The 17,951-nt window shown below is 39.4% G+C and overlaps 2 protein-coding genes and 1 long non-coding RNA gene across 4 annotated transcripts in view; 2 read left to right on the forward strand and 1 right to left on the reverse strand.

Moving 5' to 3' along the window:
- LOC105475140 (GTP dependent ribosome recycling factor mitochondrial 2) overlaps positions 1-566 on the forward strand; it is a 48,212-nt gene extending 47,646 nt beyond the window's left edge. For both annotated transcript variants that reach the window (XM_011730169.3, XM_011730170.2), the window contains one exon: positions 1-566. In XM_011730169.3, the coding sequence (XP_011728471.1) occupies positions 1-129 (129 nt within the window). In that variant the 3' untranslated portion in view covers positions 130-566.
- Positions 483-17,951, reverse strand: part of LOC105475139 (hexosaminidase subunit beta) — a 27,958-nt gene continuing 10,489 nt past the window's right edge. The window contains exons 4-14 of the mRNA XM_011730168.2: positions 17,241-17,287; positions 16,875-16,985; positions 10,849-10,950; positions 8,657-8,786; positions 6,630-6,810; positions 5,661-5,747; positions 3,688-3,760; positions 3,077-3,251; positions 1,241-1,331; positions 1,015-1,119; positions 483-650 (exon numbers count right to left, since the gene is read on the reverse strand). Of these exons, the coding sequence (XP_011728470.2) occupies positions 593-650; positions 1,015-1,119; positions 1,241-1,331; positions 3,077-3,251; positions 3,688-3,760; positions 5,661-5,747; positions 6,630-6,810; positions 8,657-8,786; positions 10,849-10,950; positions 16,875-16,985; positions 17,241-17,287 (1,160 nt within the window). The 3' untranslated portion in view covers positions 483-592. The remainder of the gene's footprint in view (positions 651-1,014; positions 1,120-1,240; positions 1,332-3,076; positions 3,252-3,687; positions 3,761-5,660; positions 5,748-6,629; positions 6,811-8,656; positions 8,787-10,848; positions 10,951-16,874; positions 16,986-17,240; positions 17,288-17,951) is intronic.
- LOC139363845 (uncharacterized) overlaps positions 10,866-17,951 on the forward strand; it is a 12,967-nt gene continuing 5,881 nt past the window's right edge. Inside the window, exons 1-2 of the long non-coding RNA XR_011624911.1 lie at positions 10,866-10,986; positions 11,090-11,227. This is a non-coding gene — a long non-coding RNA (uncharacterized lncRNA). The remainder of the gene's footprint in view (positions 10,987-11,089; positions 11,228-17,951) is intronic.

Here is a 17,951-nt window from a genome sequence, read left to right on the forward strand (position 1 = left end):
GGTTATTCAACTGTGCTTCGAACGCTAACATCAGGCTCAGCTACTTTTGCCTTAGAACTATCTACTTATCAAGCCATGAATTCTCAAGATCAAAATACACTGCTCAACCGGAGAAGTGGTTTGACCTAAATGTTTTAGTTTTTGAGAGAAATTCAGGAGCACCTAGCTACTTCATTTTCAGTAAGAACAATTTTTATTGCACAAATAAAGTACTGTTTCAGAGAACTAGATAAAAGATATAACTTAAGCTTTGATAGTGGCGCTGGAGCCACCCGTTTTAATTTAATGAGAAATATGCTTTGATGTTTAAAGCCACTGTACCTGAATCATGCTGTTCATCTATGAAGTTATTACTATTCGTAGCAAACACTCAACTCTTCAGAAGAGTGCTATCACGAAGTTGTGTTTCTTTTGTGTCTTTAAGCTTATCTCAAGAAAGATGCCAGGCCTCTATATGTAATAAGAAATAAGAGGGTCAAAGGTCCAATCAATAAAAATATTTTATTCAAAAAAGTCTTAATATCTTGATTTACATGATTTCAAAATAAAGTTGACTGTAGTACAGATTGCTGTGCTTTTTTCCCTTTCATTTTTACACATTCTCATGGTTACAATATCCAGCATAAAGAGGTTGTGCAGCTATTCCACGTCTGTAGATAGATAACATGAATAAAGATATTTTAGGTATCGTTTATGTCATCTTAGAAATTTACATTAGAATCACTAAATCACAGCATTACTGAAAATAAGGGAAGAAAATTAAAGCAACTCAAGATGGAGTTCGAAGTTACACCAAAATTTTTTGTATCTATAAAACAGTTGTAAGTCTGAGTATATCTTCTTTACAGGTATTATTACCTACAAAAAAATAATTCCTGGTTTCTTCTAATTATTATTTCTTAGGTAACACACATTTCTATTTATAGCAAAAGAAACTAGCTAACACTGAATAGGAAGGCTAAAAATCACACTGGACTTAATAGTATCCTAGCTTGAGAAACAAATATTTCTTACTCGACCATCCTGCAGCGGTGCCTTGTCAGTCTGTCATAGGCGCCATCCATATCTCTGACATCTTTGGAGCTCCAGAGTCTCTCACCAACAGCACTTGCCCGAGGCCTAAAATTTAAACCACACATCCCCCCAAGCAGTTTATGTTTAGTACTTTTGTGTTTAGATGGAGAAGGAAAGCTAAGGCACCTTAATTCTTAACTCAAATGTTATCATGTAAATCCCATACCATAATCTCGGAGTGAGGTTAGTTGCATCCACATATTCTCCCCATAGACAAGCTTCTCCACCAATGAAAAGTTGTTTCTGTTCCCGAGTACCTAAATTAAAATCATTGAATTGATATAAGTTCAGAAGCTCAAAGCTTGTGCACAGAGGCAATATTAATTTCTTCATCAAGATTTGTTTCCTCTGTCTTTATCCTAGGGCAACATTTCTCTCCTGTGGTCAGCAAGACCTTGGGAGATGTTAATGGTTGTGGCACAAAAAAGGTGGCCCCTCTTCCCCCTCCCAAAAAATAATGGTTGCACACTTTATTCCCAGCCCTGACCCATGGTTCACAGTGTGTGTTAGCCCCATAGATTAACATAGTGGGCCAGTATTAAACAGTTTTATTTTGGTTGTATGCAAACTTATCTGGACACCGGAAACCATTTTTCAAATCCCTGGTTATCTATTTAGTAGTGTGCCAGGGAACATAAGTTGGAATACTAGTTTTTTAGTGGACTGTGACCATTCCTGCCTTTAATTTCTACCTCTTGGCATTTAAAACAAAAATTGAATACTTAATTTTTTTTTTTTTTTTGAGATGGAGTCTCGCTTGGTCACCCAGGCTGGAGTGTGGTGGCGCAATCTTGGCTCACTGCAACCTCCTGGGTTCAAGCAATTCTCTGCCTCCGCCTCCCGAGTAGCAGGGATTACAGGTACCCACCCCAACGCCCGGCTAATTTTTGTATTTTTAGTAGAGATGGAGTTTCACCATCTTGGCCAGGCTGGTCTTGAACTCCTGGCCTCATGATCCACCTGCCTCAGCCTCCCAAAGTGCTGGGATTACAGGCGTAAGCCACTGCACCCAGCCACTTAATGCTTTTTAAAAATCAGTAATTAACACTTTTTGATCCTCATAAAATTCATTGCATATAAAATTACCAATTAATAAGACCTATGGTTCTGAAACGTTTTTAAATACCAAAATCCTTTTTCAAGGATTTTGTACTAAAGGTTGATGTACAAAATTGGACAAAGTAGAGTGTTCTTTAGGAAGGGGATCTGAAAGCCTGAAGCTCCACCCTTCAGATGTCCCATCCACCAAGGATTCTACTCCTCAGAATCCTAAGACAACACAGCCTGAAATCCACTGAACTAAAACTGTAGCTTTGGTTAGGTGTCTTACATTGGAGAAGCAGTTCAGAAGAGGGCATATAAGGTTAATGCAATCAAATAGCTTTAGAATGTAGAGAGTGAGGAGTCATCATTGAAAATGGAGATAAAATCTAGGGGGATCTATAAGACTTTAGAAGTTCTTGAATTTAGGCAACTATATGGTTTCTTGAGAGTTTAAAATGATACTGAGCTTAAAAAAAAGTACATAAAATCGGCCGGGCGCGGTGGCTCAAGCCTGTAATCCCAGCACTTTGGGAGGCCGAGACGGGCGGATCGCGAGGTCAGGAGATCAAGACCATCCTGGCTAACACGGTGAAACCCCATCTCTACTGAAAAATACGAAAAACTAGCCGGGCGAGGTGGCAGGCGCCTGTAGTCCCAGCTACTCGGGAGGCTAAGGCAGGAGAATGGCGTGAACCCGGGAGGCGGAGCTTGCAGTGAGCTGAGATCCAGTCACTGCACTCCAGCCTGGGTGGCAGAGCGAGACTCCGTCTCAAAAAAAAAAAAAGTACATAAAATCAAGGATCAAAGATAAAAGATAGGTTAGGTGGTAGGTGATATCTAGGTAAGGATTTCTGGGGTGGGAGGTTAGGGAAGAAAACTCATAAAGGTAACAATGGTTGCTTCACTTACCATCAGCTTCACAGTAACTCACAACACTTGGACCAACTGCTTCACTTACCACCAAAATCAAGAGGTTCCACTTTATAGTATTTCCTCCAATCTTGTCCATAACTAATCAAATCTAAGTACCAAGGAGCAGAAAGGATTACGGGGAAGCCAGATGCTGTGACTTTGCTGAGTTCCTCAGGATATGCGTTGTCTTTCCATACTTCAACTATTGTGCCCGGCGCAAGCTATTAACGTTACAAATTGCAATACATATTATTAGGCGTAGAACATAGTAGTTGAAATTGAAAGTTTAAGGCATTATTACTAGGAACATCATTTTCTAAGATCCTTAAAAAAAATCTGCACTTCCTTTTTCCCCTTCAGAGTTAGTGCCATGTGATATTCATTTTAGGGACTTAAAATGAAAAGTTTCATCAACCTTAAGTTTGGATATTTAACTTTTGCTTATATATGGATACCACTTAGGTTCAGTTAACTAAGGCTGAGACTTGCATTTTAGTCTCATTTCTACCAAACTTACCTTGGAACTATGAGGTCCAAAGTGGTCACGTTATAACCACACTGGAAAGGTAATACTAGTAGTTAGACTTGCAAATTCCCAGTTGCCCCAAGAAAAATAATTCTCTTACATTGATCAGATGCAGTCTTCACAATGCTCACCTTCACTTTATCATCAAAAACCTCCTGCCAGACAATGGATCCCTTGTTTATGGTTGCAATAATATCCAAAACCCTAGTATTACAAAAAAATTATAGTTATTTTAGATCACAAGCTTAACAATATGTTTAAAACATGTATTTTTCTTTTTTTTTTTTTTTTTTTTGAGACGGAGTCTTGCTCTGTCACCCAGGCTGGAATGCAGTGGCCGGATCTCAGCTCACTGCAAGCTCCGCCTCCCGGGTTTACGCCATTCTCCTGCCTCAGCCTCCCGAGTAGCTGGGACTACAGGCGCCCGCCACCTCGCCCGGCTATTTTTTTGTATTTTTTAGTAGAGACGGGGTTTCACCGTGTTAGCCGGGATCGTCTCTCGATCTCCTGACCTCGTGATCCGCCCATCTCGGCCTCCCAAAGTGCTGGGATTACAGGCTTGAGCCACCGCGCCCGGCCAAAACATGTATTTTTCTATCAAGGATTTCTTGCATTTTGAGAGGTGCCTTTCTGTATAATACAGCTTTATAGCAGAAGCAGCTAAAGTTGGGAAGTGTCACAAGTAGTTCCCCCTTTTTAGCACATGATATAGAACCTAACGTAGTTTGGGGGTTTAGTAATTATTTGCTGAATGAATGAGTTAAACATACCCCTAAGAAGTGGCCTCAAATTGAGTTGGTAGGCAACTCAGGAAATTGTATAAGCAGCAATCTCTTAAAATTTTATGGCTGTCTTAAAATGATAGGGACCATGATCTAGCCTGTCATATCACATAAATTACATGTAAAAGTTGCTGACAATCAGTCCACAAATATTTACAGATATTTAGACAATGCCAGGTGCTTTGCAGATAAATAAAATTTAAATGCATCACACAAAAAGCTGAATAGGCAAAGGCTGGAACCTGGGCTTGCCAAATAAATGGTACGGCATAAGGGTTGGCAACTACAGCTTGCAGGCTGTTTTTGTATGTCTTATGGGCTAAGAATGGTTTTTATATTTGTAAAGCATTTTTTAAGTTTTAAAATTTGAGTTTTTTTTTTTTTTTTTTAAGTTAAAAGAAAATTGTACGTGGCCCATGAAGCCAAAATCTTTACTGTCTGGCCCTTTACAGAAAAAGTTTGCCAATCCCTGTAGAGAGCAGCATGGTCTAGTAAAACTTCCTGGGATGGAAATGTATATATATGCACTTCTCAGTATGGCAGTCACTAGCCTCAGCTGGCTACTGAACACCTGACATGTGGCTAATGCAACTGAGTAGCTGAATTTTTAACTTTCATTAATTTTAATTAATTTACATATGGACAGACACCTGTGGCTATGGCTACTATACTGGGTAGCACAGCTATATAGTAAAATAAATGCTCCTGGAATTGACAAAATGGAATGAATTCTAGGGGCTGGATGGTAGTGAAGACTTCACAGGGTAGCCAGGGCTTCAAGCTGAGTTTTATTGATTGATTGATTGATTGAAACAGAGTCTCACTCTGTTGCCCAGGCTGGAGTATAGAGTGCAGTGGTGTGATCTTGGCTCACTGCAACCTCCGCCTCCCAGGAGATTCTCTCTCAGCCTCCCAAGTAGCGGGGATTACAGGCACCCACCACCACGCCTGGCTGATTTTTGTATTTTTAGTAGAGATGGGGTTTCACCATGTTGGCCAGGCTGGTCTCACACTCCTGGCCTCCGGTGATCTGCCTGCCTAGGCCCCCCAAAGTGCTGGGATTACAGGCGTGAGTCACCATGCCCAGCCCAAGCTGAATTTTTAGAACAGATGACTGCCTTCCTATATTTCAACAGGTATTGGAAAATACTTGGAGTCACCATGTTACTTATTTAAAACAAGCAGTAGGTACTGCTTTAGTGATTTTTCACATCTACACTTAGGCAAAGGATGTAGAGAAAATGTAAAAATAAAGCACATTACTAAATAAACTTTTACAAAAAGCATTAATAAAAACAGAAATAGGCTTTCAAACAACTTACTTTTGAATGTAGAAAGATTCTAGTTTTTTAAAATCTTTGCCAAAGCCCTTTTGCTTCATGAAATCTTGAATTTTTGGATTTGATTCCCTACAGCAAAAAGTGATTAAAATTTCATTAGAAGTTTGATATGCTCACTTTATTATTTAAAGCAGTATATATCCTTAATATCAGTTGTGCAGACTTAAAACTATTAAAGTTTGTAGGTAGTAAAAAGAAGCCTAAAAACTTAATTACAAGTTATCTTAATTATCCATTGCAAACAGTTTTTTCAAGAAGCTGACTTCCTGTAAAAATGGCTTTCTTTACCTTACCACCTTTCTCCTCCATTTAAAGCTATTTGCAGAGAGAATTTTTATTTGAAAAATCTTTCCTATTTAATCATCGATTGCCCTCTTTCACTAAAGTTGTTCTCATTTCACAGTAGTCTTTTTTTGAATCTCCATTTTCTTCTGCATCTTGTTTTTCCTTAAGCTTTACTTTGCCATACCACCCAAATGTACATTCTACAAAAATCTACCCCATCTCAGGAGTCATGTTGCCCAATTTAAACCCTTACAAGCAGGCATGTTACTGTTAAGCCTTACGGTGTGGAGCTCTCTACAGCTACTTCAATGCAACAGGTTTTTTATTCTTTTTTTCTTTTTTTGAGATGGAGTCTCATTCTGTCACCCAGTCTGGAGTATAGTGGCATGATCTCAGCTCACTGCAATATCTTCCTCCCGGGTTCGAGATATTCTCCTGCCTCAGCCTCCTGAGTAGCTGGGATTACAGGTACCTGCCACCAAGCCCAGCTAATTTTTGTATTTTTAGTAGAGACTGGGTTTCACTGTGTTGGCCAGGCTGGTCTTGAACTCCTGACCTCATGATCCTCCCACCTCGGCCTCCCAAAGTGCTGGGATTACAGGCGTGAGCCACCGCACCCAGCCTCTTTTTTTTTTTTTTTAAAGAGGTTTTAAGGAATCATCTTACCAACATTTAAATTCCACTTCATCTCCTCCCAAATGAATGAATTGATCTGGAAACACCTCACTAATTTCTTTGAAAAATGTAGTAAGGAAGCTGTATGTTGTATTCAGAGTAGGGTTTATAGGTCCAAAAGAGTCCAACTTGTTTTGTCTACTGTAACACGGAGTCAGGAGGTCTTTCTGACCTAGAAGAAATTATTATTAAGATTCTTTTTAAAAGAAGTGAACTCATTATAAAGATCTGGTTTTCCACATGATTTTATTATGTCATTTTATTGAAGCTACAAGATTATATACACAAAAGATGAGCATGTTTACTAAGAGCTAGTAATTTCTTCCAAATAAGAAGGAAATGTTTCCTGAATCCTGTTCTCTTTGCCTCTTTGTTTCCCATTATATCTGAGATTTTATCTATCAAATGTTAACTCCTAAATCTTTAGTTTGCCTCAACCCTTTTTCTTGAGCTTCAATTCATATTTCAAATTCCATGCTGGATACAACTGGAAATCCTAACTGTACTTCAAATACAAGCTAACAAAACACAACATCTGCAGTCCCTAAGCTCCCTTTCTCTAGCTTCTGATTTTCGTATTCTAGCAAGGGTACCATCATCATCCTAGAGTATATACCTCTTCTCTCTCCTGGAGTGCATCAGTTGCCAAGTTCCATGGATAGTTCCAGAATGTCTCTCAGTTCTGTCCATTATTTTCCATTCCCACTATCACCCTCCTGGTCCAGAACTCCAATCTGTCACTTTCCCAAAGGTTTTCCAAAAGTGTGGTTCCCATCATGTTACTCCTCTGCTCAGAAATGTTCACTGGTTTCCAGTGTGTCCTGATGAAGTTCACATTCCTCACCAAAGACCCTCTAATGTACTCTTCCAGATTTACCTCTCACTATTCCCCATGTCTACTCTAATAATATTGAGCAATTATAAATGTTGGTACTGTGCTATGTGCTTTACATTATTTAATTCTCAAAAAAATTACATGATAGCTACTACTAATTCTCATTTTAGAGATGGAGAAACTGAAGATGAGATATTGTAACTTGCCCAACGTCACCTAGTTTATAATGGCAGAAGCAAGATTCAAACCCAAGCTGTCTGGCTCCAAAGCCAAAGTTCTAATCATCACCCTATAATGCCTCCTACTCTGCTACACTCTACTCCAGCTACATACCTGTCAAGCATATCTTACACTTTTTGCACGCCTTTCCTTATGCCATTTCCTCTACCAGAAACGTGAATATATTCTGTGATCATTCAAAAGCATTTTAAGTGTCACCTCATCTATGAAACCATTTCTTGAATTCACTTATGTTCTACCTTTTGTAATCACTTTTTGTTTTCTTTTATTCCCTTTTTTATACTTTAGGCCATACCTAATCACAATGATTTGCTCACAGTAGACACATAGTAGTTACTGAATTGTATCTGTCAATAGCGTTACTGATAGACCAATCACAATTAAGAACAAAATGAGCAAACACTAGGTCATAAAATAAATGCAGTACCTCAAATATTTACTTTTGCAACTTATAAAATACAACTCCTGGCCAGGCGCAGTGGCTTACGCCTATAATCCCAACACTTTGGTAGGCCGAGGCGAGCCGATCATGAAGTCAGGAGATCAAGACCATCCTGGCTAAAATGGTCTCTACTAAAAATACAAAAAATTAGCGTGGTGGCGGGCGCCTGTAGTCCCAGCTACTCAGGAGGCTGAGGCAGGAGAATCGCTTGAACCTGGGAGGCAGAGGTTGCGGTGAGCCAAGATCACGCCACTGCACTCCAGCCTGGGCAATGGAGCGAGACTCCGTCTCAAAAAACAAAACAAAAACAAAAATTAGCTGGGCATGGTGGCGCATGCCTGTAGTCCAGGTACTCAGGAGGCTGAGGCAGGAAAATTGCTTGATCCTGGGAGGTGGAGGTTGCAGTGAGCCAAGATTGTACCACTGCACTCCAGCCTGGGTGACAGAGCAAGACTCCATCTCAAAAAATAAAAAATAAGATAAAATAAAACAACTCCTTACCTTTTCCCCAAGATAGTGTATGCCCAGGGGTATCAAATTCTGGCAGGACTCGAATTCCTCGTAATCTGGCATATTCAATCACCATGCGGACATCATTTGGTGTATAAACATGAGACAAAGAATAGCTTCCCTGTAAAAGTCATATTTATTCAAGTTAAAATGTACAATGTAGATTTGATCCTGGAAATTAAAAATTGTGCTTGCATTTGATATCTGACAGCGAATTTTTTCACTATGAATTTTTTCACTATAACAATTGTGCTTGCATTTGATATGTGACAGCGAATTTTTTCACATATTAGTTTAATGTGATATTAGAGGACTCATTTAAAAATAATATAGGGCCATAGTTTCAGGAGTAGGAAATTTCAGAAAGAAAATTTCTACTAAGTCATACATACTCAAAGGATGATAGCCGTTTTGGGGCTTTTGTCAAATCATTTGTTTACCATATTTTAGCAATAAATTCTCAGTATACTTTGAGCTAATCCCAGATTTACTGGTAGAAATATTTGTCTCCATCAGTGCCTCCTGTTTCAAGAGTGTCTACTATCATGCTGTTTCAACTTCCATGTAGGCATACAACAAAACAAATGTCTCCAAAGTGAGACTTCTGAAAACACTGCTCTTGTCAATTTTAGAGTCAAAATGTACACCTTATTACAAAGCATAGCTATTGTCCTGCAAAGGACTATCAGCTTGAATTACTATCAGCTTGAAAAATTCCCATATAGACTCTGTAATAAGTGACTTGGTTTTTAATGATTACCTCAGTCCCTTTATAGGTCACTTGAAAAATTAGAACTCAATATTGTAACTAAAGTTCTATCAAAGCTGTTCCTTAGCACATTTCTCAAACTATGGGCTATAAGTGCTCAATGGCAGAAAAGTAGTCTTGTCTCCCAGCACCGCATATCAAATTTCTGTCAAGACTAGATTTAACTACCAGTTTATAGTAAACACAGGGACATGTTAATTGACACTATGGGGTGCTATCAGCAAAACCCAGACTGTGGGAAACTGTAGGACACACGACTCAGTTTCTTCAACAACAAATTACAGGAGAAAAAGGTGGGAAGAGGGGACCCATAGATCAAAAGAGAATTACTAGACATATTAACTCACCACAATTATGGAGCTTATTTGTATCCCACTGCAAATTTTTTAAAATAATTTTTTAAATAAGAGGAAAAGACACTTGGAGAAATGTGAACACTGATTGGCTGTCTAGATTACTGTTAATTTTTTAGCTGCAATCATGTATTATGGTTATTTTTTCTTAAAGAACAGGCCTTTTGACAGTGAGATATGATGATGGATTTTATTCAAAACAACAGGATGGGGCAGGGCTTGTCTGCAGGAGTTTAAGTGATACAAGATTGACCATGTATTCATGTTTGAACCTGTGTGATCAGAACATGGGAATTCATTAAACTATTCTATATCTGTATATGTTTGAAATTTGCCATAATAAAAAGTAAAACAAAAGGAAACAAAAACATAAGTGCTGTTAGCACATTTTAGTCTACATACATAACATTGGAGAACATTTTGGAATTATGGCCAGAGGACAGAATTTAGAGTCCTGGCTCTGTCCCATCCTAACCACAACTTTAGACAAGGCGCATCACTTCTCTGAATGTCAGGTACCTTCTTTGTATTACAGGGATATTAAACTAGGGGACACTGAGGGTCCCTCCCAGCTCCACTGGTCCGTAATACAGTCAATTTGAACACTGTTAACTGAGACTACCATTATTTTCTAAGAAAACACTCTCACCTCTAAAATTCCCTACTTCATGTAGTTTCTCAGAGAAAAACAGTCATTTATGGATTTCCAAACAATTATGTTTAAAACAAATACACTGTTGGACAACTTGATAAACATATTATCTTAACCATATAGAATTTGAGAATTATTCAGGGCTTCTACCTTAAGGTGTTAAATTTTGATTTATACTTCCCCAGAGATTGTTTATATTCACAATAACAATTACAGTAACAGTTATAACAGTAACAAAAAAGTTTTATGGATGTAAAATGCTAAGTCACACCCCAAAAAAAATTAAAAACCATAAACATCTGATTTTTACACTTTGATTCTATCCATAAGAACAAACATTTAAGTTACAAACTTGTAATGAAACTATACCCAGCGTTTTTGTAGACAGAGTACAATACAATTTACTCACTTTATTGCTTAACTCAGGAAACGCGATGCTCTGATATGGGAAAGACTGGTCATCGACTATGTGCCAGTGAAGAACATTAAACTTATTAAAAGCCATGGCATCCTGCAAGCAAACATATTTAAAAATTATATACTGCAGGTATCATATACAACCCATATTACCTATCTACATTTGGAATTGCTTCCAATATGTCTGCTTCCTTTAAAAATAATTTTTTTTTTTTTTTTTTTTTTTGAGACAGGGTCTCACTCTGTTATCCAGGCTGGAGTACAGTGGCACGATCTTGGCTCACTGCAGCCTTGACCTCCCAGTCTCAAGTGATCCTCCCACTTCAGCCTCTTGAGTAGCTGGGACTACAGGCGCCCACCACCATGCCCAGGTAATTTTTGTATTTTTTGTAGAAACAGGGTTTTGCCATGTTGCCCAGGCTGGTCTAGAACTCCTGGGCTCAAGCCATCCAAAGTGCTGGGATTTGGCTAAAATTTATTTTTCAGTGAAGAAAGAATGAGAAGAAATAGAAATTCTTCATCATACATACTTCACATGACACGTCAGTATACAAAAAGCCTCTGGAGATGTATTTATTCTAGACTGTGAGTTGTAACTTTGCTCTATGGGAGGAGAGCAAGCTTATAAATTCCAAGTATGTAGGGGACTGCCAAGAATGCAAAATGGTTCTTGGCTGCCACTGTGTTTGGGAATAGAGCAAAGGGAAAATGGGGCATTCATTTAAGTACCAGGACTTATAATTCCCACAGTTCTGAAATTGGAGTCCCAACCAAGAATTTCATTGCAAACTCAATACAATTCTCCCAGAGAAATTTTTGGGTGAATTGAGTTATTAATTTTATGTATACTCTAGAGGAATAACCAATATAATATTTATATAAAACATAAACACTACTTTTAAAAGATGAAAAATAATAAGGGAAAAGATTTGTCCAACAAGATCATCAAAACTTAAAGACTCCCTCTTCATCAAGGCTGAAGGGATTTGGCTGATGGAGTTAGGAAATCTTTTACATAAAAGGGGATTGTGCAGATAAATATATTGAGGATTAAAGGAGGATCTTCACTCTCAGAGAAGGGTGCTAGAAATAGAGGTGTTAATTGGAATTGAGCTTATTAATACAAACTCATGGTTTTTAACATAGACTAGGGGTTGGCAAACATTTTACATAAAGGGCTAGACAGTAAATATTTTGGCTTTGCAAGCCAGAGAGTTTGTTACACCTACTCCATTCTGCAATTGTAGAGTGAGACAATATGTAAACAAATGTATGTGGCTATATTCCTGTAAACTTTATTTGTGAGGCCAGACATGGTGGCTCACACCTGTAATCCCAGTACTTTGGGAGGCTGAGGCAGGAAGATTGCTTGGACCCAGGAGTTTGAGACCAGCCTGCATGACATAGTGAGACCTCATCTCTACTAAAACATTTTTAAGAAATTAGGCGGGCATCGTGACACATGCCCGTAGTCCCACCCATTCTGGAGGCTGAGGTGGGAGGATTGCTTGAGCCTGGGAGGTTGAGACTGCAGTAAGCTGAGCTCATACCTCTGCACTCCAGCCTGGGGGTGACAGCGAGACCAAAACCCCATGTTTGTGAAAATAGATAGTGAACTGGATTTGACCTTTGGGTTACAGTTTGCCAACTCCTGATATAAACAGATAAAAAATTGGGAAAGATGTGTGTATGTTCATATAAATGTATACATACATAGGTACACACATTTTCTAGCTGTCTCTGCTCAGAGGGTCTACAGTGACACCCTAGTAGCAATGAGCACACCTAGAGCCTAGATACTGGTTTCAAAATGTTGTTCACCACTAAAAGGGTTCCCTGAAGAAAAGTCTGAGGACACAGAAAAGACTGGGACAGGGAAGACAGGCCTGGAACATCATGTGCCAAAAAGAAAGAAAGTGCTCCAAGATTAAAGGGAACCTGCAAGGGATATAAGAGGCAACTTGAAGGACTTCCAGTGACCAAAGCTGAGATAATTTGACTATTAAACAGGGAAAGTGGCCGGGCACGGTGGCTCACACCCGTAATTCCAGCACTTTGGGGGGCCAAGGCAGGTGGATCACCTGAAGTCAGGAGCTCGAGACCAGCCTGGCCAACATGGTGAAACCCCGTCTCTACTACAAATACAAAAATTAGCGGGGCGTGGTGGTGGATGCCTGTAACCCCAGCTACTCAGGAGGCTGAGGCAGGAGAATCACTTGAACCTGGGAGGCAGAGGTTGCAGTGAGCTGAGCCCGCGCCATTGCACTCTAGCCTGGGCAACAAGAGCAAAACTCCATCTCAGAAAAACAAAAAACAAACAAACAAAAAACAGGGAAAGTAACAGATTACAATCCTGAATAACATAGTAACCCATGAGTCAACACTGATAAAAATAATGAATAATTAAATAAAAGAGAAGAGATTGCTCTACCTTACACTTAAATGCCAAGTAATAAATGATAGAAGGAATGATGGAATTAGAAACATCACCACTGGGTAGCTACCTTAGTAATAACTGATTTAGGCAAGAACTATCTGTGGATGCTAAAACTAGTGAGTGAATGCTGGCTGAAGAATGGGATTTTACACGGTCTCAAGATCTCTTCCCACAAGATACTTAATTACTTGTTAAGTATGAAACGCTTTTAATTGACATCACAGTGGAAAAACCTGGCAGATGACATCTTAGTCAAGTTATAAGTGAACAATACCAGATATGAAATAAATAAGACATGGTGTCACCTGATATGCACTGAGAAGAACACAGCATCCTTTCTGCTTTATTCCTGCCAAAAAGGCATAACTGAATCTTATCTTCAAAGATGACAAAGTAAACATAGAAAACAAACATACAGCTGGGGACAGTGGCTCATGCCTATAATCCTAGCACTTCGAGAGGCCAAGGTGGGCAGACTGCCTGAGCTCAGGAGTTTGAGACCAGCCTGGGCAACATGGCGAAACCCTGTCTCTACTAAAAATACAAAAAATTAGCCAGTGGTGGTGCATGCCTGTAATCCCAGTTACTCAGGAGGCTGAGGTTCGAGAATCATTTGAACCCAGGAGGCAGATTACAGTGAGCCAAGATCGGGCCACTGCACTCCAGTCTGGGTCACAGAGCAAGACTGTCTCAAAAAAAAAAAAAAAAAGAAAAAAGAAAAAGAAACTTACAGTTTATAATATAAAATATACAAATAACTAATATGTAAAAAAAAAAAAAAAAAAGCTTATATTCACTAAAAAGCAAGGAAGTGCACATTAAAACAAGGAGATATATTTTATCATTAGATCAACAACAAACGTGGCAAAGATGTACCACACTGTTGGCCAAGCATATGTGGCTATGACCGACCTGTCTAGAAGGCAGCCTGACAGTATATACCAAAAGTTAGAATGTACCAAAAATTAAAATATATACATCTTAAGCCTGGAAATCCACTTCTAAGAATTTATCCTCAAGAAATAATCTTGCCGGGCGCGGTGGCTCAAGCCTGTAATCCCAGCACTTTGGGAGGCCGAGACGGGCGCATCACGAGGTCAGGAGATCGAGACCATCCTGGGTAACACGGTGAAACCCCGTCTCTACTAAAAATACAAAAAACTAGCCGGGCGAAGTGGCGGGCGCCTGTAGTCCCAGCTACTCGGGAGGCTGAGGCAGGAGAATGGCGTGAACCCGGGAGGCGGAGCTTGCAGTGAGCTGAGATCCGGCCACTGCACTCCAACCTGGGCGGCAGAGCGAGACTCCGCCTCAAAAAAAAAAAAAAAAAAAAGAAATAATCTTGACAAGTGTACAAATATGTATGTGTAAAAACTCTGCAGTAGCACTGATAATAAATTAACTTAGATGTCCATCAGCATGAGACTAGTTAAAAAAAAGTGAAATATTCAACTGTTAAAAGGGTGGCAAAGGCCAGGTGCGGTGGCTCACATCTGTAATCCCATCACTTTGCAAGGCCAAGGCAGGCAGATCACTTGAAGTCAGGAGTTCAAGATCAGCCTGACCAACATGATGAAATCCCATCTCTACTAAAAACACAAAAATTAGCCAGGTGTGGTGGCGGGCGCCTGTAATCCCAGCTACTTGGGAGGCAGAGGTAAGAGAATCACTTGAATTCGGGAGGCGGAGGTTGCAGTGAGCCAAGATTGTGCCACTGCACTTCAGCCTGGGTAACAGAGCAAGACTCCGTCTCACAAAAAAAAAAGGGGGGGGAGGTGTGAGGGGTAGCAAAAGTATGGTCTAATTTAAGTTTTTTAAAAAGTCACATTGTATATGTTAATATATTCATTTTGTTTGTTTTGAGATGGAGTCTCGTTCTGTCACCCAGGCTGGAGTGCAGTAGTGTAATCTTGGCTCACTCCAACCTCCCTCTCCCAGGTTCAAGTGATTTTTGTGCCTCAGCCTCCCAAGTAGCTGGAATTACAGGTGTGCACCACCACGCCTGGCTAATTTTTTGTATTTTTAGTAGAGACAGGTTTCACCATGGTGGTCAGGCTGGTCTCGAACTCCTGACCTCAAATGATCCTCCTGCCTCCACCTCCCAAAGTGCTGAGATTACAGGCGTGAGCCACTGCACCCTGCCTAATATATTCATTTTTTAAGTCTAAAATGAGATAAGTAGGACATAAAAATGTATGTTTTTTTGGCAAATGAAATTATGGGATGCCTGCCTATTTTTGCATATTTATATTGTTTAAACTTTTTACACTAAGCATTTATTTCTTAAAAGTGACAAGAGTGTCTTTTGGAGAAAAATTGCAGAGTATAATGTGAATGTAAAAATAATTTTTAGGCTGGGCGTGGTGGCTCATGCCTGTAATCCCAGCACTTTGGGAGGGTGAGGCAGGCGGATCACAAGGTCAAGAGATCGAGACCATCCTGGCCAACATGGTGAAACCCCATCTCTACTGAAAACACAAAAATTAGCGGGGTGTGGTGGCAACACACCGGTAATCTTAACTACTTGGGAGGCCGAGGCAGGAGAATTGCTTGAATCTGGGAGGCGGAGGTTGCGGTGAGCCAAGATCGCACCACTGCCCTCCAACCTGATGAGAGACTGGGACTTCAACTAAAAAAAAATAACAATTTTAAAATAGCATATAGCATAGTGTCATCATAAATGATCAGGTGAAGGTGCAAAAAAACATGTGAGGAAACCTCCCCACCCCTACAAATTGGCAGGTGATGGTGGGGATTAACCAATAAAAAAAAGCCCATAGGAGAAAACAGTTATTGTCAACCTTCTTCCTAACCCATACCACCCTGGAGGTTCCGTATTCCTTTGGAATAGTTCCCTAGGTATAAAGCAGCACCTGGACTCCTTTCTAATGCCACTTACAAAAAAAGTAAGAGGAGGTCACAAAATTTAAAGGGCACTAACTAGAAGTATGGTGGCCATGTTTTCTTTCTTTTTTTTGAGATGGAGTCTTGCTCTGTTGCTCAGGCTGGAGCGCAGTGGTGCGATCTCGGCTCACTGCAGCCTCCACCCTGGGAGGGTTCAAGCAATTCTCCTGTCTCAGCCTCCCTTGTAGCTGGGATTACAGGCACACACTACCACGCCTAATTTTTGTATTTTTAGTAGAGACGGGGTTTTGCCACATTGGCCAGGCTGGTCTTGAACTCCTGACCTCAGGTGATCCACCTGCCTTGGCCTCCCAAAGTGCTGGGATTACAAGTGTGAGCCACCGCACCTGGGTGGCCATGTATTCCTAACCAAAAGTCTACACACATGATTTGACAAAAAGGAGTATATGTAAAGGGCCAATGGGCAGTGTTTAAACTTTCTCTTTACAGTCTTGGCTAAATACATGTTATACATGGCTCTCGCACTGAAAACAGGAGGGTGACTCTCAAGGGGACCTCCACATCACAGCTGAGGAAATACACTAGGGACTGAGGAAAGAATGTCCGGTGCTTATACAAATTCCCCCATTCCAACCTACCAATAGTAACCAACGTAAAGTTACAACACAAAGGAGACACCTTCAGAATAGACGATGGATTAGAATGAAGTACTTACTTACCAGAGTTTTAAGAATAATCTTAACTGGCAGATAGTGTCTGGATGTATCAATCAAAATTCCTCTGTGAGGAAACCTTGGAGAATCAATAATGGTGGATTCATTGATGGTGAACTATAAGACAAAACAAAATTTTGGTTTAGTTTTAGAATTTTCTGTTGTCTTGAACTCAGTGAAGACTACAGCTACTTATACAAGCATTTCATAAAATATTAATTTAGAACAATAAAAAGTATGAAATTTACATTTACCAGTTAAGATAAATATCTGGGGGAAAGAAACCTTCAGGAAACAACAGCTAAACAGGTTACATTTTTTTCTATTAGTAATTTGTTTAACAATTTTTAGTAACATAATAATCATACTTACAGTCCCACAAGAATCTTGATAAACTAACTGGCTAAAGGTCTCTAAACCTGAGGAAAGTAAAATTTATTGCATTAATTTATAAACAAATTGAGATGATAAAAGCTATATTATTCAACCAGACTCATAACCAGGTAAGGCAAATATAATTAAATATAGTGTTATACCTGTATCCTCTAAAATATATTGTTATACCTACACCTACAGCCTCTACCATAATTTCTAAAATCAAAGCCAAATTAAAAAAAAAAAATCCATTGCACTTCTCTACTCATCTAATAAAAGTGCTTTACTTCATTGTACCCATACCCTGGGGTTTGTTTCAATATACACAAAAGAAGAATAGTAATTTAATAAAATACCAGTTTCTTAATAAATTTATAGCATTATGAGAGAATTTTTATAATCAAATATAGTCACTTTTAGAAGGTACCTAAATGTAACAGGGAAAAATGGCTGGAAAAACGATGAAACTATAAATAAAGGCCAATTTACAATATACAGCGTTTTACTTATAGCTGCAAAGACTAACTTCTGAACATTTTTTACTCAAGTGGATTATTCCCTGAATATACCAGTTGACAGGCTAATTCTTCTAAATGGCCTTAACTTGATTCAGATTCCTCATTCTAGCTGACAGCTATATAGCCAGGGAATTTATATCCTAAGAACAGTACAGTCATCTTTCCTATGCCTTCCTCTCTCCCCAACCTC

Source organism: Macaca nemestrina, chromosome 6 (genome assembly GCF_043159975.1).
Source record: "Macaca nemestrina isolate mMacNem1 chromosome 6, mMacNem.hap1, whole genome shotgun sequence".
NCBI classification, from domain to species: Eukaryota; Metazoa; Chordata; class Mammalia; order Primates; family Cercopithecidae; genus Macaca; species Macaca nemestrina.